This window comes from Ctenocephalides felis, unplaced genomic scaffold (assembly GCF_003426905.1).
Source record: "Ctenocephalides felis isolate EL2017-DRISC unplaced genomic scaffold, ASM342690v1 CF-g0.4_SCAFFOLD_01176, whole genome shotgun sequence".
In the NCBI taxonomy this organism is placed as follows: Eukaryota; Metazoa; Arthropoda; class Insecta; order Siphonaptera; family Pulicidae; genus Ctenocephalides; species Ctenocephalides felis.
Window position 1 is genome coordinate 1 of NW_020537330.1, and position 25,106 is coordinate 25,106.

Below are 25,106 nucleotides of genomic sequence, written 5' to 3' on the forward strand. Positions count from 1 at the left end.
TAAAGTGGGTGGTCTCAAAAAATTGGCACCTCAGTCTTGACATGATTTCAGCCCGAAATAAAAGAAATAACTAGTGGGGTGTACGACATCGTGCCTTAAGGCAAATTGCTGGAACTTCCCGTACCGTAATGAAATATTCGAGAAATTTTAAACGTTTTCAAATATATTATTACAAATACTGTAACTTTCATTATTTTTGCTATCTTGTTGTATCTGAGCAAATCAAATGTAAATCATAAATCAATTATTACATTAACAATCGTCATTTCATTTCGAATTCAATTTCAAAAAAAAAATTGCTTAATTTACACAAAATTGAAAAAGTGATCCCGTATAGTCACAGTCCAAACGCATTTGCAAATAATTCTGTGCGACATTTCCACTTATACTGTGCTTAGCTTGGCGGAATTTTCACATTTTTCAATAGTTTTCACAAAATTGGAAAAGTGCTCCAATACATAAACAGGGTAAAAATTTGTACCAGAGTTGCTCAAAAAAATCCTCAACATCGGGATTAAATGTCTAGATTTCTTCTTATCATATTATAGAAAATTATATTGTGACTTTGTTTTAGTCGATAAATACAAAAACTTAATTACAATACGTATATTGACAGGTGGACTATAAGACAGGGTGATTTATTAGTCGTTTTGCCTATTGGCAAGTTGCTCAAAAATCCTCAACATCGGGACAAAATTTCTATATTTCATTAGCTATTTAAGATCGAATTTTATAAAAAAAAATATTTTGACTTGTTTTTAGTTGATAAATTCAAAAACTTAATTACAATACATTATGAATAATTGCAGTATGATACAGGGTGCTTTATAAGTCGTTTAGCTTATCGGCAAGTTGCTTAAAAAAAATCCTTTATATTTATAAAATTTATCCATCAATCGCGTTAATATCTCTCTTGAAAATCTCACTACATACAACACCATTCGTTTGATATGAATGATCTCATGAATGGTGGCGCTTAGACTGTGCTTAGCCTGGGCATTTTTTGAATTTTTAATCCAAAATTACAAAATATTTATGGAAAATAAAAAAAGATGCTATTTTTTTTTTCTCAAATCAATTGTTTGTCAATACAAGCAGAAAGTTTTTTAGATTATTCAAATCGAACGCTTAGTTCACTCAAAAACTGCCATTTTTTGCACATTTTAGCTCCGTATCTTCGAAATGGCGGGACCTGTCTTAGCCAAAAACTAATTACCTCTTTTCCCAATCATTACAAATTGAATGTTTTTTAGATCATTCAAATCGGATGCTCCGTTCTCTCAAAAACTCGATTTGTATTTTCTGCACTCTTTGCTCTTTATCTCCGTAACGGCTGGACCTGCCTTTGCCAACAACTAATCAGCACATTTTCTTATCAATAGGTATCGAATGTGTTTTAAACCATTCAAATCGGTTGATCCGTGCGCCCGAAAACGTGGACAAAAAAATGCAGACATACAAAGCACACACACAAATCCATTTTTTCTGAGGTTTGCCAAAATGTTCAAAAACCATTAGAACGTCGAGAAATGCAAAAATTTTCATTTTTAGTTTAAAATATTATTAAATTACAATGATGTCGTAATCGCCCGAACTAACAATGAGTAAAAAAAATTTTTTTACAAATTGGCGACTGTTTGAAAAAAAGTGTCTTTTACTGTTTGTTTGAGTTCTCGAATTTTTTAAATGTAGTAAAAATTGGAATTTGGGGATTATCCTAGTTGGGGCTATAGATAGGTTTATAAACAAGACTCTCTGAACATTTCAAGTGAATCGGTCGAGTAGAACTCGAGAAATCGTGTCAACAGTACTGAAAAAGACTGTTATGAGGAAAACGCATTTAAAGTTTTGCGTGAAGCCAAACCAGTATGGAGACCGAGTCAGTAAAATGCCTATATCTCCGAAAATAAATCAAATTTACGAAAACCTTCTTGTACCTATATTTTTGATAGTTAAGCTTTGAAAATATGAAATAAAAAAAAATCGATTTTTTTGAATTTCTTATGCACTAGAATACCCCCAAACTAAGTTTATGTTATTTACTATGTGGTTTATTTTAAGTACCTTTGCCAACGTTTTGTTTTTTTTTCCCAGATATTTTGGTATCACACAACTGTTGTACGTGGAACTGCCAAAATCCTCGTATAATAACAATTTTGGATGTAGAATGGGCATCGTTTGTAAACCCAGTAGCCTTGTATCTTTTATACTACACCATGATTTTAGAAACAAAAGTTTTGCTCAAACCACAGGTTAGTAACTTCAAACATTCACCTTAAGTAGATTTTTTGGATTCAATAATTCTGGTTTTCGAGTAGTTTTTTTTATCATAATCATTATTCCCATGCTGCTCTATGGTCTCGGATTATTATTCTGTAGAGGGAAAGAAAATTATCAAACTTGACGCTGGAAGTTTTAGCGGCTCTTTGACGCGTCAAGTTTCTGCACGTTTGTCCAGGGCCAAACTGGTGCGATCGACCTCTGATTCTGCTAAAACTACCACTGATAAATGGAGAACGGCCACTACAAAATTACGAGTAGATTATTCAAATTTTTCAAAATTTTAACTAAATTCTTTGCGCTTTTTGTTGTGATTACACGCCGCTTCGATAGATGTCGACACCTGTCTTAAGTAATTTTTTGCTGATCCGGCCAAAAATATTTGTATCACACTTTATTTTTCTATCATTGTTTTATGTATGTTTTTACTAATTTTGCAGTACTAACCACAAAAATTTTCCTGCTTTTATTTGTTTTGTTTTAATTTGTTTTAGGTTCAAAATAGAACAAATAAAGCACGTCGAAAGATGAACGAAACGACGCCTGTACGTATCATTTTTGTATAACATATTTCTATTTTTTTTTAGTTTTAATATATTAATATACATGGTGAATTTTTATTCAAGATTTTTTACGTATTTTCATTAATAATTGGTTTTTGTTTACTGCACTGCATCTTCTTTTGCACCAGTAGATTTTATATTCATTTTTTTATATTGGTGTTGGGTTTTATTTATTTCAAAATTAATATATTTGTTATTAATTTATTTGAAGTAATTTCCAAATTTAATAGTACCTTGTGAATATGTAATATACTAAAAATTTATTAGGCTTTTTATTTTTTTTTTCAAATATATATTTGGAGTACAAAAATATATCTAACGAAAATATTATATTTTCAAGAATTTTATATATTTTTTTTATTCTTATTTTATATTTTCGAATTAAATCATATTTTGTAAATGCTTTAAATTTTTAAAAATATATATTATTAAATTTTTACATACTAAATATATATTACTGCTATATTATTTTTTATTCAAATCTTTTGGTATAAAAATGTTATTTGATAGGCTTTTATATAGTTGCAGATTTTAATAAAATAAATTAAAAATTATGTTTAGTGTTAAAGTACTAACTTATGGAATTATAAAATAATTATGATTGTTTAATATGTGTAATTTTTTTTGTTCAAAGTCCCTAAAAATCGTTTAAAAAAAGCAATAATTTTAGAATTCTATGAATAATTATTACAATAAAAGTAAAATGTTTAAGTTTATTTTAAGTTTTAAATAATGAATATAAATGTTCTCATATTTATAATTATGAATCATTATGCCAAAAATCATTAAAAAAAAATTATTAAAAGTAGCAATAATTTTATAGTTCTAAACAAAATTTATTTATTACTACTAAAATAATAAATATTTCTAAATTTATTTCTAATTTTAAATCTTTTAGCAAAGTCTCTAAGAAAAATTCTAAAATAAATTAATTTACTATAACAATAAATAAATATAAATTTTTATAAATAGATTTCTAAATTATAAATAATATTATAAGGTTCTTATATTTTCAAAATCATAACACAAAACATCTCTAAAAAAATTACTAAACCAAGCAATAATTCTAAAATTCTAAACGAAAATAATTTATTATAATAAGTAAAAATATTTTTTTATAAGTAATTTTCTAAAGTATAAATTTTGATAAAATATTCTTGTTTGCTTAAAATCTTTACACAAAAAATCTCTAAAAAAATAATGAAAAGAAGAAACTATTCCAGAATTCTGAACAAAATTAATTTATTATAACAATTAGTAAAATAAACTTTTATAAGTAAATTTCTAAATTAATAATATAATAATAATATTGTAAGATTCTTATATTTTTAAAATCTTCACACAAAAAAACTCTAAAAAATAATCAAAAAAAAGCAATAATTCTGAAATTCTGAACGATATTTATTTATTTCTGCACACGTAAAAATAATGTTTTCTAGTCGATGGAAATGGTTTCTTTAAAATAATTAAAATAATACTTTTTTTAAATTTATGTAATTAAAATAAATACATACTTATATAGTTGTTACTACTTGAAGTAATTTTTGTTTTTAAATTTAATATTTATAAAATTCTCGTTATTCTGCAAATTGTAAATAATTCGTCTGCACTTTTCTTGGTATTACCAAATTTAGACAATTAATTATTTAATTTTTAATTGTTATATAATTATTAATTTAATTTATTATGCTATTAATATAAAAACTACGTAATAAAAACGTAAATATATCTAAATGAATTTTTAATACTGTTTTATTTATTAGTTAATAAGAGGTGTAAGTCCTGGTAGAAGATACATGAAACAGACTTCTACTCAAGAGGCAGTTGGAACCACAAATAGTGAGGTACCTGAAGAAAATATACAAATGCAGGACATGAATGGTAAAAATTTAATTTAATAATTACTAGATTTTGAATAAAAATTGTTAATAATTTTGTTTTTGTTTTTCCTTCAGAAACTGTGGAAGAAGATGGAACTTTGTTGGAACAAATCATTCTTGCCATTGTGTCAATATTTCAAGTTATAATAATGTCTTCCTATATCTTCACCAATATCATCATGATGGTATGTACACAAAAAATATTTTATTAAATTTTTATTTACTTTTATATCGGAGTTTATATAACTGTTGGTATGGAATCGCAGTAAATTTTATCTAGTTTCTCCCTGTCTAACTTAAAAGGGGTGCTGATATTTGTTAGTAATTTCAAAAAAATCAAAAAAATGTCCCAAATTTTCTATTAAATGCTGAAGAAAATAAAAAGTCGAATTCAAATTCATTTTATCTTGATGATTTATTTTATTTGTCCTTATGACATAAGGAAAATGCAAAATTACAAAAACATAAAGGCACACAAAACTGGATTTTTTTATTTATTTTGATATTATAATTCTAATTATATATTATTTTAGCATATAAGTTGATTTCTGACAAATGGTGTGAAATTATTTAGATACGATTTTGGCTTAATTCACTTACAGCAAATTTTTCTTTGCAAAATGCACATATCAAACGAAATTTTGAACTTTTCTTTTATTTAATTAATAACTGTTATATCAACGTAAAATTTAGTTTTAAACTTATTACTAACTGACTTCAATTTAGGATCTGATATACTTAACATATTGCTACTTTAATAATAGTTTTCTATAACATATATTTGTGAGATGAAAGTAAACTGAAAGTAAATCTGCAAGGAACAAATGAGAATGACGTTCTAATATATATTTATGTAAACAAACGAGAAACGCTCTCACAGCCATTATATCTTGAGTGCGCGTGTGCTCCTGATAATTGAAAAGATGAAAATAATATTCTCGAAGTCCCAAAATGCGTCCGAACTGCGTATGTATAAATATACCAGAATGGTTTTTAGCGAATATCTCGGAAACGGTTAGAGCTATCATAAAAATTTTTGCACCTGCAGATACATATTTTAAATGCGAATATTTCATTCATACACATCATGACCCTATGTTGAATATTTTTCGAGATATAGACGTTTAACTGTTTCAAACTTGATAATTTGAAACAGTTTTTGGGCTATATCTCGCGAACGGTGAGAGGTATTTTAAAAACTCTTATACAGGGTTAAAAGATCTTTTGATTTAGAATATTTCATCCGAAAACATCAATGTCTTATCATGATTCGTTCAAAAGTTATGGGCGCTTAAAGATTTCACGAGTAAAAATGTCCAAAAAATGGACGAAAAATTTGTTAGTTTTTTTAATTTTTCACCGACTTCCCGGGCACGTAGAGGCTTCAATTAAACGCCAGGCAAATTGTCTTGTGGGCTAGAATTTCTATTAAACCAAATCAAATCTATTCAAATTAATCTAGTTATGAATAAGGGTTACTCCGAATTTTCAAAATGTGTTTTTTATTAAGGCGCCTAGTTGCATTAGTCGTACCTATAATATAATAATTTATTTATTTTGCAGACATGGAGTATTACATATCACAGCTGGTTAACGTTCATCCTTCTCTTGTGGGCTAATATTGTATGGATAGTTCCGAATCAAAGACGTACTATGTTGAGGACAAGCCCGTTGCTGGTTTTCTATGCACAATTTCTCCTTTTAGCACAATATATTTATGGAATGGATTTAACTGAAGAAGAACTACCTTCTGTAATATCAGTAAGTATAACTATACATATTTTCGTACAAAAATTCCTGTTGATCATAATTGTTTTCCTTAGGGGATGAATATGGCACAAATAGGCTTCGACAGGCCCAAAACTCTACCTTGCAGTCCTCTGATTATAAAATCCTTGTTTACCATAATGTTTTGGATAACTTTGAGGCAAATGATGCAGGAACGTAAACAGGAAAAAAGAAAGTCTACAATTGCTGATATGGTTGCTCCTTTGCAATTGACAGTCGGAGCTGCAACATCTAGTAAATAAAAAATTAAATAATTTCTTTGGCTTAAGGGACACAACTAGTGTGAAATTTTCAAAAAATCGAATTTTCAATTTTTTCATATTTCGATAGGTTATACCTTTAAAAATAACATACCAAAATTTTAAATCGCTATCTTAAATAGTTTTTGAGTCACAGAGTAAGAGTATTTATATAGTTATAACGATCATTTAATCTTTAAACGCGTTTTTCTCGAAACGGCATTTTCCGAATTTGCTGTAGCGATTACTCAAAAACAAATGATCCGATCACTATTTATTTTTTTTTACATGTTCTATATATAGTTCTCCGTAAAATGAACTATCGATTTTTTGATCGGATCAAAAATCGAATTTTGGCAGTCCAAAAACGACCAAAATTTTGGGTAAAATTCGACTTTTTTTTCCAAAAAAAACGCCGTCATTTTGTCAATTTTTGATTTTTTTTCTTTATAGTAATTTATTTTACAGACAATATTATAGAGTTTAACGAGATTTTTTTTTAAATATCATCCACGTAAAAGGCCGGAATCATTGCAGCAGTGAAGGGCTCTTTTTTTGTCCCGCCGTTGGAGATCGACGATAACTTAAAAATATTTTTTTTTTTTTTTTCAAAAATTTTTCTATGTATTCTTAAAACATGTATAAATATATTCCTGAAATTTTGAAATGATTGATGACGTAGTTTTTTTAATATAAATTCCCAAACATCACCTTTTTTGAGACGGTTTCACTAGTTGTGCCCCTTAAAGAATATATTTTTAGGAATTTTCTAATTATTCTGATATTTTTGTAAAAATTGATTTTTCAAACAATTTTGATATTTTTTAAAATTATACAAATTTTTATTTTTGAAAATTGTGACAAATTTTGTAAATTGGACTTTATTCAAACTTATTTAAAATAACGAAATTTTTTTCTATTTTCACATTCTTTGCGCTTCATAATAATATAAAATTTGTATCCGCACACACCCACACACACACAGACACAAACACGATGTTCAGAAACCTTTGAAACGTAAAGATATGAAGAATTTTCATTTCCGATTTTTTTCGAATACTATAACTTGCTATGCTAAATTATACTATTTTCAACTATTTTAAAGTAGAGGGCAAGACTTATGAACCAGCCATGGAGCGATGTAGATGTCAGATGTATTTTTTTCAATTTTGAGCACAGTTATTTAGTTTGATACCCTTGTGCTTCGTCTTACCCTAATAGTTGAAAAAAACTCAAACTTTCGAAATTACATAATTTTCAAAAAAAAAAATTGTAAAATTTAAAAAAATACTATGTCTTCTTAAAACATGTATAAATATATTCATAAAATTTTGAAATGAGTGATAAAGTACTTTTTTTAATATAAATTCCCAAAAATCATCTTTTTTTAGGCGGTTACACTAGTTGTGCCGTTTAAAGGATATATTTTTAAGATTTTTTTTACCTTTGCAGCAATTCCTAAGGAAGAACCTGAAATGAAAAGCAAGTTTATGGTAAAAGCAGGAAATATTATCAAAAAACATAATGACTAAATTTTGGATTTGGGTTGTTGCTATAATGTTATTCGTCAGCGGAGTTACTGGGCAAAGAATGACCGTTTTTAGAATTATTTACATGTCCTTGTTTTTGATATTCATGCTCACATTTCAAGTAAGATAAACCAAAAATACATAATTATTAGAAGTACATAAAGTATTATAAAATTATCTTTTACTATTTAGATATCCTGGAAAATTTGGCGCAAAATTATGTACGGTTTTTGGTTAACCGTAATAGTCTTTTCCATGTGCATCCTAATTATGGTCTATACATATCAATTTGACAACTTCCCTGAATATTGGCAAGATTATGCCAAAATTCCAAGTAAATTGTAAGTTGTAAAAAAAACTAGTTGTTCGTGGTATCGTGCCTTAAGGCAGGAAACATCCTGTACCGTCATAAAACATTCGAGAAATTAAAATTATTCAATAGCTATGTTTAAAATAATTCAAATAATATTAATAGAAAAATAAATTGAATAAATGCATCCTGTGATTTTTATAAATTGGTCGAAGATGTTTACAAGATTTTTCTTTTTTAATTCAGCTATTTTTGAAAATTTTGTTTAAATTCCGTTTAAATAAATAGGTATTTTTTCAAAAGTAAGTAAATTTTTTAAATGTACAAAATTTGTTTTAGAGTTTTTGGAAAAAACATTTGGTTTAAATTTTTTGAAAATATCGATATATTCTGATATTTTTGTAAAAATTGATTTTTCAAAAAAAATTGTTATTTTTTTAAATTTTACAATTTTTTTTTGTTTTTTTTTTAAATTATTAAATTTTTTTGCTTACCAGTAACTCAAACTAAATTATACTATTTTCAGTACAAAATTTAATAGATTCTTTAAATGTGCAAAATATTTTTCATAGTTTCTGAAAAAAAAAACGTTTTTTTAATTTTTTGAGCATTTGGAAGTTTTTGAAAATATTCGGTTTTATTGAAAATTTTAAATTTTTTGGAAAGATCGATATATTCTGATATTTCTGTAAAAGACATTTGACACTTTTTAAATTTTACCATTTTTTAATTATGAAAAATTTGTAAAAATTGATTTTTTTTCAAAATAACGAAATTTTCTGTAAAAAGAGTTTTTTCACATCGTCTAAGTTTTTTTGAAAATTTTGAATTGAAAATAATTGAATCTTTTTTCAAAAAATTGTAATTTTTTTAAATTTGCAAAAATTTTTCATAGTTTTTGAAAAAAAGACGTTTTTTTTTAATTTTTTGAGAATTTTGATTTGTTTAAAATATTAGGTTTCATTGAAAATTTTGATATTTTTGAAGTTCTCGAAATATTCTGATATTTTTGTAAAAGATATTTGGCAGTTTTTTAAATTTTATCTTTTTTTTTGAAAATTATGAAAAATTTGGAAAATTGGAATTTGTCGAAAAATTATCACTTCCGATTGCTATAAGTTACAATGCTAAAGTATACTAATTTTAACTATACTATTTTAAAGTAGAGGGCAAAACTTATGAATCAGCAATGGGGTGATGTAGATTTCAGGAGATGTATTTTTTTTTATTTTGAGCACTGATGTTTAGTTTGATACCCTTCCTTAACTCTAATTTTGATACCCTTGCCCAACTCCAATTTTCGAATTTTTTCATAATTTTCAAAAAAAATATTTTTTGAATTCATTTTTTACAAAAATATCAGAATATTCCATATTTTCCAAAATTTTCAATAAAACCGAATATTTATATAAATTATCAAATAAAATAATTAATAAAAAAACGAGTTTTTCTCAAAAATTCTAGAAAATTTTGATATTTGAAAAATTTAATAAATTTTGAGAAAAACGTTTCAAACGTTTTAAACGTTTCAAAATTGTCAAAAAAAATCTAAATTTGAATAAAATGGTACAAATTTTTTGCAAACATCAAAAAAATCTAAATTTGAATAAAAAGGAACAAATTTTCGTGAACATCGTCGCCCAATTTAACAAGCACTTATAAATTCACAGTATGCATTTATGGAATTTATTTTTACCTTTAGGTACTGATGGATTTTAAAATATTTTATAATATTTTAAATATTATATTTTTATATAATATTTTATATTTTTTTTCAGACAATTAGATATAGGTTTAGAAAGATACCAGACCAGGGAGTTATTCATAAAACTTGTAACGCCTACATTTTTCGTAATAATATCTGTGATTCAGTTGCACTATTTTCATAAGGATTTCTTGGCGTTATCTGACATGAAACGAAGGTAATAAAAGATATATATTATTTAAATAAAATAAAATCATTTTTCAGAAAAAAATCTTGATTTTGAGTAACAAAAAATCAAGAAAATCTGAATTGTTTCGTACTACTTTCTGATTGTGCGTGTTTTGCGCTCCATTGACTCGACTAATATAGTTCTTTAATTATGGCGAATTTTGGTTTAATTTAATTTTTTTTTTCAGGACTAGTAGTGTAGGTAATAGAACCCAATTTTCAGCACGTTCAGATGCAAGTTCTGCACAAGGAGGACCTTTTAGTATTTATGGTTCAGAACCTGCAGATGTCGAAGAACCTACAACCAAAGAACCACCATCTGTGTAAGAACAATGCAAATTTGGGCCTTATGCATATTATTCTGAAGCCTAAAAATTTATGTGTAAAATTTTCAGTATTTTAGAAAGAGAACTTTCGAGTGACTCCTTAGTTATCCATCAAGGCGTCCAAAAAATTAAAAGTATCCTCAAGGATATTTACGAACTTACTTTCCAAGCCTTAGAACTGCACATGGTGAAGATTATAATGTTTTCCATAATGATTATGTGCATATACGAGGTAAGGATAAAAAATAATGAAATAATTAAAATTTAGGATATATATTTTTATTATTTTTGCAGGTTTCTGCAATGCACATCCTGTTCGTCCTTCTAATTTCCTTATGTCAAATTTTCGACAGCAAATGGCAAGTAATAGTCACCAAAATTATAACAGTCGTCGTTTCAGTCTTATTTATACTAAAAATGATATATCAAATTGAGTATATAGAACACACAGATTATGATGTCAACTGTACAGTAAGTACCTAATTTCTGTAACTAATTAAAATTTGTTTATAATTTTTTTTTGTATTTTTAGGATAGTAATGGTGAGGAGCATGTGTACAATACTGCTGAATGGATTGGATTCGAAAAAATCAGTTCAGGAGTTTCTTTGTCGAATCTTTTGCAATGTTATATAGGAATTATTGTTGTAACGACTTTGAATGCTTTGGTTATTATTAGACAACAATATGAAAGGTAATAATATTACATAATTGTAATTTTCTACTTAGTATAAAATTTTATGTTTATTCGAGTCTTCAAAGTTTTCTGTCTATTTGGGTCAATTTATCCTCAAATTTATTTTATATGATTTGAGTTAATGTTAATAAATAATGTATACGTATTGTATTGTATGTATGATTAAAAATATTTTAGTTTTTATTATTTTTTTGTAGGTTTTTGCAAGGTAAACCCCAAACCCGACCTTACTACATGTTTCCTGGTATAACACGAGCTGATGCTGATAAAGATGTACGGCACTGCCTTAAATATTTGGCTAATTTCGGATATTACAAATTCGGATTAGAGGTAATAATATATACTTAATTTTATATAAATAAAACTTGAGAACTTAAAAACAAAATCACTCTTAAAATCCACAAACCATTATTCAACTTAATTGTGCTCTGATGGAATAATAAAATTTTTATAAAATTTGTTCTAACATTCAATAGATATTTATTATAATTATATAAAATTTTCCTAAAAAAATATGACTTCTTTATTTATTTTTAAGGAAAATATCAGAAAAGGACGGAGAAAATTAAGAGCAACGTCTAAAAATAGTATTGTGCTAATTTTTAAGAAAATATGATTTTTTAATGAAAAAAATTGAAATTAAGACGTTGAATATTAAGAAAAAAATCCCTAAAATATTTTTTAAGGTTCCAATCGATATTGTTATAATTTCAAGGCATTTTCCAAGAAAAATGACATTTGAGATTGATTGATTTTTAACGAAAAAATTTGAATTATAAAAGAGAGTATTAAGTAAAACATTTATGAATTATATTAATTGATATCTATTATAATTTTATGTCATTTGCCAAAATTATGACTTTCTTATGTTCATTTTCAATGAAAAAAACAGATTTGAGATAGAGAATATTAAAAAAAATGATCTAAAAAATATATTTTAACGTGCAATATTTTTTTAATATAACTTTATGTTATTTATTATAAGTATGACTTTTTATAATAATTTTTTAACAAAACAATAGAAGTAGAGACAGAAAATATTTTTAAAAAAAATCTATAAAATATATTATAACTTATAATAGACATTTGTCACATTTTCCAGAAAATATGACTTTTTTATATATTTTTAACGAAAAAAAACAAAAGAAAGATGGAGCATATTAAAAAGAACGTCTAAAAATATATTTCACGTTTAATAGATACATAATTATTATAATTACGGACTATTTTCCAAAAATATGACTTTTTATATTGATCTTTAATGAAAAAAAGCAATTAAATTTGTGGATATTAAAGAAAAAAATATATAAATAATATTTTAATTTTTAATAGATATTTTTTATAGTTTCATGCTATTTTCCAAAGATATGACTCTTTTATATTAATTTTTATGCAAAAAAACATGGTTAAAGACATTGAATATTAAGAAAAAGTTCTCAAAAATACTTCAAAACGTTTAATGAAATCTATTATAATTTTAAGCTATTTTCCTGGCTTATAACTTAATTTTTAACAATTATGAAAAAAATGAATTAGTACAGAAAATATTTAGAAAAAAATCTATAAAATACAGTTTAAATTTTAATACTTTTTTATTACAATTTACTGCTATTTTGAAAAAAAATGACTTTTTTATATTGATTATTAACGAAAAAACGAAATTACAAAAGAGAATATTCAGAAAAAAAAATCTATAAAATATATTTTATCATTTAATAGATATTTGAAAAAAATCACATGCCATGTTCCAAAAAAAATAGATTTTTATATAGATTTTTATTTCAGATAAGTCTGATAGCAACTGTAGGAGTAATCTGCATACGTTTGGACGCTTTTGCAATTTTTTACGGAATTTGGCTTTTGGTATTATTTGGCCTAAAACGTAGAATGGCATCAAAAATTTGGCCTGCTTATGTAATCTTTATAGTAGTCATAATTCCTTTACAATATTGTATGGTCGTCGGATTTCCACCATCACTTTGTATACGTAAGTAGAATAAATGACACAAAAATAAATTAATTGACACAAAAATAAATTATTTTGACACAAATAAAAATATTTTTTTTCTAGCTCTTCCTTGGGGTGATAGTGATATTTTACGTCGAACCCAAGAATTCATGTTTTTGGCAGATCCTGTAAATCCTCCGCCGGTTCAGAAATTAATTTGCGACTTTTTGCTTTTAGTTCTTGTTTGTCGACAGGTAAATTTTATTTTAAAAGTCAAAAGGACAGATTGTGGAATGTATAATTTTCTAATTAACAATTATTTTTTTTAGCAATTAGTGTTTCGTATCGAAAAACGATATGCCGGTGTCGAATATCCTGGTGGAAGCAATAGTAGTATTGTAAAACATGCAGAGGAGCCTTTTTTCAAAAATCCTGTTCCTGATTTTATAAGCGATCTGAGGTAAATAAAAACTTAATAAGAAAAATGTGCAGTGTTTTTTTTTTGACAGAAGTAACGTTAATAAAATGACCTTATCTAACTACATTGTCACCATTCAGAAAATAATTTAACTCTTTCAGATTTATTATTGATTGACAAAATTAAAATATTATTTATTGACGATATTTCAAATTTTTAATACTTTTGGATTATTTTTAATAATTTGCACAATGCTAATAATATTTATTGACATTTAATAGTATTTTTAACTCTTCTAATCTATTTCGTGTTTGAGGTCACTAATATATTAGTTTTTTTGTTTTAATAATGTAAATGTTTAATAAAATATATATTTCAACTGGTTTTAACTCGAGTGTAAGAGTGGCAATCTCATTTTATAACCATCACTTTTTTCAAAATCAAAATCAATTAAAAAACTCTTCATTCAGTTGCCGAATTCCAAGGATGCACATAATTTTAATCCTTAATTTTTCCCATGTTACTAAACAGGGTGTCCCAGAACTTAACGTCAAGCCCAAATGTAGTGATTTTAACTATCAAAAAAAATACAAAAAAAATTATTCCATGTATTTTGAAAATTATGAGCTTTCAAGGGCAACCTAGAACTTTGGTGAAAATGTATCAATTTTTGTTCATTTAAACTATGAAACTGTAACCATAAATTATATTTACACAAGCAAAAATACTGACACAATTGACCTCAAGTTTTCTTGTATTAAGGGGCACAACTAGTGTAACCGCCTAAAAAAAGGGTAAATTTTCGGAATTTATATTAAAAAAACTACTCCATCAATCATTTCAAAATTTTAGCAGTATATTTATACATGTTTTAAGAATACATAGTAAAATTTTTGAAGAAAAATATTAAATATTTTTATATATTATCGTCGATCTCCAACGGCGCGACAAAAAAAAGGCCCTTCACTGCTGCAGTGATTTCGGCCTTCTACGTGGATGAAATTTAAAAAAAAATTCTCGTTAAACTAGATAATATTATCTGTAAAATGAACTACAATAAAGAAAAAAAATCAAAAATTGACAAAATGACGGCGTTTCTTAAAAAAAAAGTCGAATTTTACCCAAAATTTTGGTGGTTTTTGGACTGCCAAAATTCGGTTTTTGATCCGATCAAAAAACCGATAGTTCATTTTACGGAGAACTATATATAAAACTTTTAAAAAAAGTTGATAGTGATCGGATCATTTGTTTTTGAGTAATCGCTGCAGCAAATTCGCAAAATGCTGTTTCAAAATTTATTCGAAAAACGCGTTCAAAGATTAAATGATCGTTATACTATATACTATATATATACTCTTTAAATGGCTGTAACTCAAAAACTATTTAAGATATCGATTTAAAATTTTGGTATGTTATTTTTAAAGGTATAACCTATCGAAATATGGAAAAATTGAAAATTCGATTTTTTGAAAATTTTACACTAGTTGTACCCCTTAGGACTTGTATTAAGATTTTTTGAACTGTAAATTTAAATTGTTCAAAATTGATCGACTTTAAGTGGCCCTCCTTTTGAAAAAATGTAATAAAGTATGTAAAATGTAAATGTAATAGTTGTTAGTAGTCATAATAAAAAAAATCGAGTAAAGAAATAAAAACTTAAAAATAACACGATTTTTGCTTGTACATTTCGTTTACAGTCAGTTCAAATATTTCGTCTAACACATTGATCTTTAGATTATTTTTTTAGCTTCAAGTTACTTTTATGATTTCATTTTTTTATTATTCACAAATTTTATTTATTTTATTTATTAATTTTATTATTTGCTTTCGTTTTATATAAAATCATCATAATACGGATATCATTTTAATGAAAATACTATCCTTTATTTTGTACTCCATTTTATTTATATTTATGTTATTATTCACTCATATTACTAGATGTTATATTATTTAGTAGTTGTAACAGATATTGTAATTTCAAAAAAAATATCCATAAGACAAAATCATCAAACTCATTCGCCAGTAATAGAAATATTCATAAAAATACTTGAACAGTGATCCAAACTATATTTTCTACAAGGTACTAATTTTTTATCAAAAATATTATAAATGTTTTTTTTTTATAATTTCAGATCTTGGCTGGATGTGGTAAAACGTATTTTATTCACATCATTTTTATGGATCAGTTTGGCAACAGTATTTTTAGCAGGCAGTTTAAGAGTCAACATATTTTCTTTGGGGTACCTAATTGGCTCTTTTTACTTTTTGTGGCAAGGAACTGATTTATTACTACGACCTATCCCTATGATGATCAAAGGGTAATAAAAATAAATATAAAAAAAAATTATATTATTAATAATAATGGTAAAAATGATTTTTTTAGATGGAATGGTCTAATGGCTTTCAATGTATCAGTAATCGTATGTAAAGCTGCCTTACAAATCGTGGGTTGTATTTTTATAAAAGAAGTCGAAGTCCATGCTTGTTGGGCGATTCAACTTTTAGGCATAGGTTGTATACAAAAGTTTTCGCCTTCGTCACAATTTTTAGATCCTTCAAAGGTCTGTTCATATATTTTCAGATTTATTGATTTGTTTAATTTTTTTAATTTTTTTTTAAATTTTTTAGTGTTCGGTACCGAGAGAAGACATCGGTTTGGCGTGGGATGGTGCTTGTTTTGCATTTTTAATTTTGCAGAGGAAAATATTTAAGAGCTACTACTTTTTCCATATTATTAACGAAGTTAAAGCTATGACAATGCTTGCATCTAGGTAAGAAATTAATTAAAAATAACATTTTTGTTGTAGTTTCAATAAAATATATTTTTTTTAATCCTATTTATAATAAATCACCTTGACCAAATTTTTAAGTCAAGAAAGTTTTTTACTATAGTAATAAAATTACATAAATCAATTGTCTCTTACTGATTTTGGTTTTCTGTTTTTTTATCTAATTTTTTTTTTATCTTTTTTTATTTTAGAGGTGCAGAATTAAAAGAAGAACTCCAAAGAAAAAGAGTTGCAGAGCAAGAAGATGAAGAGAAAAATATTCTTGAAAAGATTAGGCAAAAAATGGATCGTATTAAAGCAAATCAAAAGCGAATTCAAGGACCTACTTTTATGGAAAAACAACATAAAGAAACTTCTCATTGTGCTGGTAAGTCGATTTTAATTTTTATAATTGATTCAAAAATTTTAACTTGTGGTATTACATAAAATTTGGGAAATAACAAGGATAGTATATTTTATGGGTAACTGTAAAATTTATATCTTCAGAGGTACCCTTTAACATACATCTTTGTTATAATTTGAATTTTATAAAATCAAAATAATTATTAACAAAAAAAAGTAAAATCGATTAATCAATTGACAAAAAAAATTGTATAAGTCTTGTACTTCAGGCGCTATTTGTTATAATGAAAATTATATTTTATTATTAAAGATATTATTAACATTTTTATATTTAGATATAACACTTTATTTTTTGATACTCTATAAGATAATTTCAAATTTCCTACAATGAAAAAAAGGGTTCGGCATTAATATTTTATTTAAAAAAAACTAGTTTCTGGAATTCCAAAATAAATTTCAGAGGCGTTTCACGTAAGTATCGACTAATTTATTGGAATATTACATATAATTTTAATAAATCTATATTTTAACACATAATAATACATGATTTGAATCTTAAGGTAAAAAAATAAATTGATAGGTTGTTCGAAAAATATTTGCAAGATATAAAATATTTGCAAAATATTATAGAATTATGAATGAACAAAATTTTGATTTTAACACATATATGTATATTTGTGTATGATCATAAAATAAGAAATTTCTTTTATGTAAGACACATGTATATTTTGTATGAATAGTTATTTCATTATCATGGTCAACTATCATTACATTCTTTTAATAAATAGAATAAATATCAATAACAGAACAGTAAATAATTTCAGTAAAAAACTTATTTTTTTTGTTTGAATTACAAAATATTATAGGATGAATTTCTTATATAAAAATTTGAAACCGGTTTTATACAAAAATTAATCACTATTGAAAAACCAGTGTTTTAATATGCCAAATTTTTCCATGTTTTCGACAATTTTTTTTCCTAAATTTAATTTGCTTGTCAGTAGAGTCCTTGGTAGAGTTCTATTTCTCTTTTTTTTCTTTAGTTCAAATTTAGTTTGCTTTGAGCCCTTGTTCTTTTTATATGAAAGTCATTTTTGTTTAAATATTCTTCGTCAGATTTTTGTGACAAATTTAATTTGCTCGTCAGTAGAGTCCTTTTCTTCCTAATGAATTTTTTTATAATCAATTTGCTCGTCGGTAGAGTACTTTTTATCATATTTTGCCTTGAGTTCAAATTTAGTTTGCTCGTTAGTAGAGTCCCTTTTTGTCTATCTGGGAGTCATTTTTGTTTTAACATCAAATTTTTATGACAAATTTAATTTGCTCGTTAGTAGAGTCCTGTTTTTCTTAATATATTTCTCATAATCTTATTTCTAAGATTTTTTTTTGGTTCAAATTTAGTTTGCTCGTTAGTAGAGTCCCTTCTTATACGAGAGTAGTTTTTGTTTTAACATTTTTGATGAATCTAATTTGCTTATCAGTAGAGTCCTTTTGCTTAACATATTTCTCATATTCAATTTGCTCATCGTTTGTGTTCTCTTTGTAGTTTTATTTTTTATTATTTTAGTAGTTTTTTTTCTTTTTTCAAATTTAGATGGCTCATTAGTAGAGTCCCTTTTCATTTATATGAAAATGATTTTTGTTTTAACATTTTTTGTCAAATTTCTTTAACCAATATTATTTGCAGAAAACAACTGCTTATAAACTCTGAATTTTTTGTTAAATTTATTTTTTTGAATTACAAAATATTTGAACATACTTTTTTTATAAAAAATCGAAACCGGCTTTTTCGAACATTTGTAAGTTATTATTAATTTCTTCTAGTGGACATAAATTTGTCGTACAAATATTTAGTTAATAAAAAAAAATCTCATAGATGATAATTTTTTTAAATGCATTTAGAACCAGCATATTGTCTTAAAAATTATATTATTTTGATTGGCAATAAATCTATGCAAAAAAAATTAGTTAATTATTTAAATTATAATGCAAGTTTAACTAACTGTTTGCTAAAGGTATCCACGTTTTAAAAATGTGAACAATCATGGATTTTTGTGACAACTTTTTGGTTTGATATATATAAAGAAGCAAAAAAATGTGATTAGTACAAAACAAGAAAACCTCAAGAAACATCAATTTTAATTTATATCATAAATTAGATACCCTAGCCCAAACAAGTAGCATGCGTTCCTGCACTTCTGGAAGACTGCAACTCCTCCTGCAGGATATCATACACCAATCGATGATGATGATGATGTCCAACATCATCCTGATGATGACAGGACTGATGATGAAGAAGATCAACTTGAAGATGATTTAGCACCATTGACTCCTAGAGGAGGAAGTTTATTGCAACCTCCGTCACCGTCATCTGCTTTGATGACTGTTTCTTTAGGTGAATAGGATAAAAAATTATGGATTCGTGGCCAAGAAATTTTTTTGGATTTTTGGTGGAAATGATCAGTTGATGTTGTAATAACATTTTGGGTTCTGATGTTGCTCTCTGGCTAATTTTGCACTCTTAAGGGTTATTCTAGTGTAGAAATTCAAAAAAATCGATTTTTTTTATTTCATATTTCCAAAGTTTAACTATCTAAGAATATGGGTACGAGAAGGTTTGAATTATTTTCGGAGATAGAGGCATTTTACTGACTCGGTCTCCATACTGGTTTGGCTTCACACAAAACTTTAAATGCGTTTTTCTCAGAACAGACTTTTTCAGTACTGTTGACACGATTTCTCAAGTTTTAATCGACCGATTCACTTGAAATGTTCAGAGAGTCTTGTTTATAGACCTCTCTGTAGCCCGAATTAGCATCATCTCCTAATTCCTATTTTTACTATTTTTAAAAAATTCGAGAAATTCAAAAAAAAACAGTAAAAAAACACTTTTTTTTCAAACAGTCGCCACTTTGTAAAACAATTTTTTGTTTACTCTAGTTCGGGCGATTGCGACATCATTGTAGATTAATAACATTTTTATTTCTTTTATTTCGGATGGCTAGGAGGGTTGAAATCATGGCAAGACTGAGGTGGCAATTTTTTTAGACCACCCACTTCATCAGCTGCCAGTTTTTACAATTTTCAACTTTTTTGTTCTTTAACTTCCCGTAGGGCAAGTTATAGTATTCGCAAAAAAATCGAAAATGAAAATTTTTGCATTTCTCGACGTTTCAAAGGTTTCTGAATATTTTGGCATACCTTAGAAAAAATGGATGTATGTGTGTGTGTGTGTGCGTATGTGTGTGCGTATGTGTGTGCGGATACATATTTTCGTCGACGATTTCGGGAACGCGGATGAAGCAATTTCAATGTTTTTTAAATTATTTAAATCGGTTGATCGGTGTTCTCGAAATCGTCGACGAAAATTTGTATCCGAAAACACACACACACACACATACATCCATTTTTTCTAAGATATGCCAAAATATTCAGAAACCTTTGAAACGTCGAGAAATGCAAAAACTTTCATTTTCGATTTTTTGCTATTACTATAACTTACCCTACGGGAAGTTAAAAATGTTCAGAATTTCCAAAATATGTCAAAATAAAGAAAACATTTTTCTTTTCAAAAAAATTTTGTTTAAAAAAAAAAATTTTTTTTTTCAAAAAAAGTATTTTTTAGTCAAATTTATAGTTTTTCAAAAATGTTAATCGTTTTTAAAAAAATAATTTTTGGTACGGTAAGTTCCAGCAATTTGCCTTAAGGCACGATGCCTTAATTGCCTTATGACAGAATTCCACTTACAGCTAGTTAATTTTTAACTTCCCGTAGGGTAAGTTATAGTAATCGCAAAAAAATCGAAAATGAAAATTTTTGCATTTCTCGACGTTTCAAAACCTTCTGAACATTTTGGCATACCTTAGAAAAAATGGATGTATGTGTGTGTGTGTGTGTGTGTGTATGTATGTATGTATGTATGTATGTATGTATGTATGTATGTATGTATGTATGTGTGTGTATGTATGTGCGGATACAAATTTTCGTCGACGATTTCGGGAACACGGATCAACCGATTTGAATAATTCAAAAAACATTCGATTCGTATTGATAAGGAGACGTGCTGATTAGTTTTTGGCAAAGGCAGGTCTAGCCGTTCCGAAGATACGGGGCAAAAAGTGACAAGAACGGTACCTCCGTTTTTAAGAGAACGGAGCGTCCGATTTGAATAATTCAAAAAACATTTTACTTGTATTGACAAGATGTAGAATTGATCAAATTTTCATGGAGGTAGGTTTAGCGGTTTCGGAGATCTAATGAAAAAAGTAAAAAATAATGCCATTCGGCGGTTAAGAATTATCATTAGACATATGCACATCAAATTATCAGATATTTTATAGAGATTTTAACAATAAGTATATTTTTTTTTTACATTTTTATGGGTTCCGTACCAATGCTTATGCGTTAGACGGCGGCGCGGCACATGCGCGCTTTGACATTTCGTCTCTATGCACTTCAAGCAGTGCGATTGCTTTGAAAAAAAGTTCAGAATTTCCAAAATATGTCAAAATGAAGAAAACATTTTTTTCAAAAAAATTTTTTGTATCCAAAAAAAAAATTTTTTTCAAAAAAAAATATTTTTTTTCATATAAATTTTTTTTTTCAAAAAAAAAGTAATTTTTTGTCAAATTTGTAGTTTCTCAAATCTATTTTTTTTAATTAAATTTTTTCAAAATGTTAATCGTTTTTAAAAAAATAATAATTTTTGGTACGGGAAGTTCCAGCAATTTGCCTTAAGGCACGATGCCCTAATTGCCTTAAGACAAAATTCCACTTACAGCTAGTTGTTTTGTATTTTAATAATATTAATAAACAAGTGGTAAAAGAATGGATAGTAATTGCTCATCGCTTTCTTTTACGACACTTTAAAAATGACCTAAAATTCATCGCTCTACACTAGAATACCCCCTTAACGTAAATGTGAAGTAACACCAATTTGCACTTTCTATACTTCTCATAATAAAATACAATTGCAAGTATTTTTTATCTATTACTCCAACTGTCGATTACAATTCAGATGGATATCTGGATCCCCAGCGAATATCCTTCAGTTCGCCTCCAGATTCAGACTTACAGCCGCCTCTAAGGCGACAACCTTCCTTAGACGAATCGTTCCCAGTTTTTTCGCCTCCTCCGGAAAAAAGCATTCAAATCACCGACACAAGAGGAACAATTCGTGCAGAAAGTTTTCCTCCGACGACTTCTATGGAATTGGGCCACCTTGGATGGAAGGATCTTTAAGGACACCTTTTCGAAGAAGACATTCCTCATCGTTGGCATCGAGATCACCAAATTCTCATCACACATGTAGGATTGGATTCGAGTTCTTGATGTTGTGATAAATGATAGTGATTTTATTTAATTTTATTTTAGTTTGCGTTGTTTGTATTATAGCTTAAGATTGTGAAATTATATTTTTTAGCCGAGTCAATAAAAGGGTGATCTCAGAAAGTCTTTCTTAAATTTAAAAAAATGCTCAAATCGGAGCTGATTTTGAAGTCTTTATAAAAGACTTTTCCCGGTATAAAAGTTTGGAATAAAATGACTTTGAATTCGACAGTTTTCGTCAAATAACTCACAAATATCGTATGAAAACACACATATTTGGTTAGATAGTGAGAAACTAGATAAAATTTACTACGATTCCATACCAACAGTTATATACACCCCGATATAAAAGTTTAGGAATAAAACGACTTTGAATTCGATATTTCATATTCTTTAGGATTTAATAGAAATTTCGGGACATTTTTTTTTTTTTGGTTTTTGTCAAATATCTCACAAATATCATATAAAAGTACCCCTTTTCTGTTAGATACGGAGAAACTAGATAAAATTTACTACGATTCCATGCCAACAGTTATATACACCCCGATATAAAAGTTTGGAATAAAACGACTTTGAATTCGATATTTCATATTATTTAGAATTTAATAGGGATATTTTTTGATTGACAAATGGACAAATGATTCAATAATAACAAATTTTCAATAATAACAAAAATAAATGAATAATTGAATATTTATAAAAATTACATAAAAAACCAGGACACACCAAAACAGCAAAAAATTGCTATTCTATTTAATTCGACAAATTAGCAATCCCAGAACTCAATATCAAGCCGAAAGGCAGTGATAGTCCTAAAAAAATAAAAAAAAAATATTTTAAGTGTTTTAAAAATTATAAGCTTTTAAGTGCAACTTAAAGCGTAGAATTGTGACAATTTTTCGGTTGTTGTGGTTGATTTTTAATATTTTTGTTTATTTAAACTTGGTAACCGCAAATAACATTTATAAGACCAAACTAAAAATAATGACATGATTGCCCTGATTTTCTAAAATTAAAACTATTTGTTTAACTATGAATTTAAATTTTTAAAAATAGATCGACTTTGAAATGCCTTTCTTTAAAAACTCTCTATAATTTATTCTCTTCTCTTTATATTCTCTATAATTTTTAGCCCAGATTTGTTTCTACTGGAGAAAATACGGAAAGAAGTGTAAAAATCTTAATCATCATATATATTCTTGATAATATTTAGACAAAATTCGTTTGTACTGGGAAAAATATATAAAAAAATGTAAAATTCTTAATAATCAAATATATTAGGTTGTCAAATATCTCCCTTCCGCTTTTTTGCTCTTGGTTTAATACAAAAAGGCGGAAGGGAGATATTTGACAACCTAATATTATACATTCGACATTTTGTTCCATGTAAAGCGTTATAAAATAAAGTTTCACAATTCACATCGTTATATCATATATGGATATGAAACATTTTTTATTTTTCGTCAAATAACTTTTAATTTTTTATCTTGTACATTTTAATTTGTTTACATTGGTAAAAACTAGATAAATTTACTAAAATCTAGTACAAACAATTATATACATTTTCATGTTAAAATTTTAAATAATTCTTGGTTGAAATACGGACAATAGTATTTTGATAATTTGCAGTATATGGATTTTGAACATTTTTTTAGTTTTTTTTTTCAAATAACTTTTAAATTTATTTCTGGACATTATAATTTGTTTACATTTAAAAAACTAGATAAAATAAACTAAAATCTAGTGAAAACTGTTATATATACTTGCTTATTAAAATTTTGAATAATTTGTAATTGAAATGCGGACTTAGATTTTGATATTTAGCATTATATGGATTTTGAACATTTTTCAAATAACTTTTAAATTTTGTCCAAGACATTATAAATTGTTTATATTATTAAATACTGGATAAAATTTACTAAGATATAGTACAAACAATTATATACATTTCATGTTAAAATTTTGAATAATTCTTGGTTGAAATACGGACATTAGTATTTTGATAATTTGCATTATATGGATTTTGAACATTCTTTTAGTTTACTTCAGATAACTTTTAAATTTTGTCCTGGACATTAAAAATTGTTTACATTATTAGATAGGGAGAAACTAGATAAAATTTACTACGATTTCATGCCAATAGTTATATACACTCCGATATAAAAGTTTGGAATAAAACGACTTTGAATTCGATATTTCATATTCTTTAGAAATAAATAGAAAATTCGGGTCATTTTTCTGGTTTTTGTCAAATAACTCACAAATATCATATGAAAGCACCCCATTTCAGTTAGACAGGAAAAACTAGATAAAATTTACTACTATTCCATGCCAACAGTCATATACACTCCGATATAAAAACGGCAAAAAACCTTTATTGGCTTGGCTATTTAATTTTACAAAAATGTAAATATTTATAAATATTTAACATTTACCTTACAGTTGCCTCCGAGTTGGAACCAGTACACCAACCTGTATATAAACCATCATGTAAAGTGTAAATATAAAAAATATAAATTTTCCAAATGAAACCTCGATGTTGTAATTATTTCTTATACTGTTGTAAATAATTTCTCTATTTACCGATATTAATTATATGTTATTATTTCTTATTAACCGATATTAATTATATGTTGTACTGCACTTTATTTCTATTTTTGGCACCATTTTAGATTTACTATTTGGATCCGAATGTAGACCAGGTACCGCAAGAAAGAACCAAAACCTACCTCGAGG

The 25,106-nt window shown here is 26.5% G+C and overlaps 1 protein-coding gene across 1 annotated transcript; it reads left to right on the plus strand.

Annotated features, from left to right (window-relative positions):
* Positions 1-6,643: 6,643 nt before the first annotated feature.
* LOC113369257 (piezo-type mechanosensitive ion channel component-like) lies at positions 6,644-25,072 on the plus strand (the record flags this gene model as incomplete). The annotated part of the gene is made up of 17 exons (XM_026610043.1): positions 6,644-6,745; positions 8,203-8,400; positions 8,472-8,620; positions 10,368-10,511; positions 10,711-10,845; positions 10,918-11,080; positions 11,143-11,319; positions 11,381-11,541; positions 11,742-11,874; positions 13,330-13,531; positions 13,616-13,746; positions 13,822-13,952; positions 16,043-16,228; positions 16,294-16,471; positions 16,539-16,681; positions 16,891-17,066; positions 25,043-25,072. Coding segments are annotated over exons 2-17 (2,365 nt in total), but the record flags the coding sequence as incomplete, so codon positions are not given.
* Between the last annotated feature and the right edge of the window lie 34 nt (positions 25,073-25,106).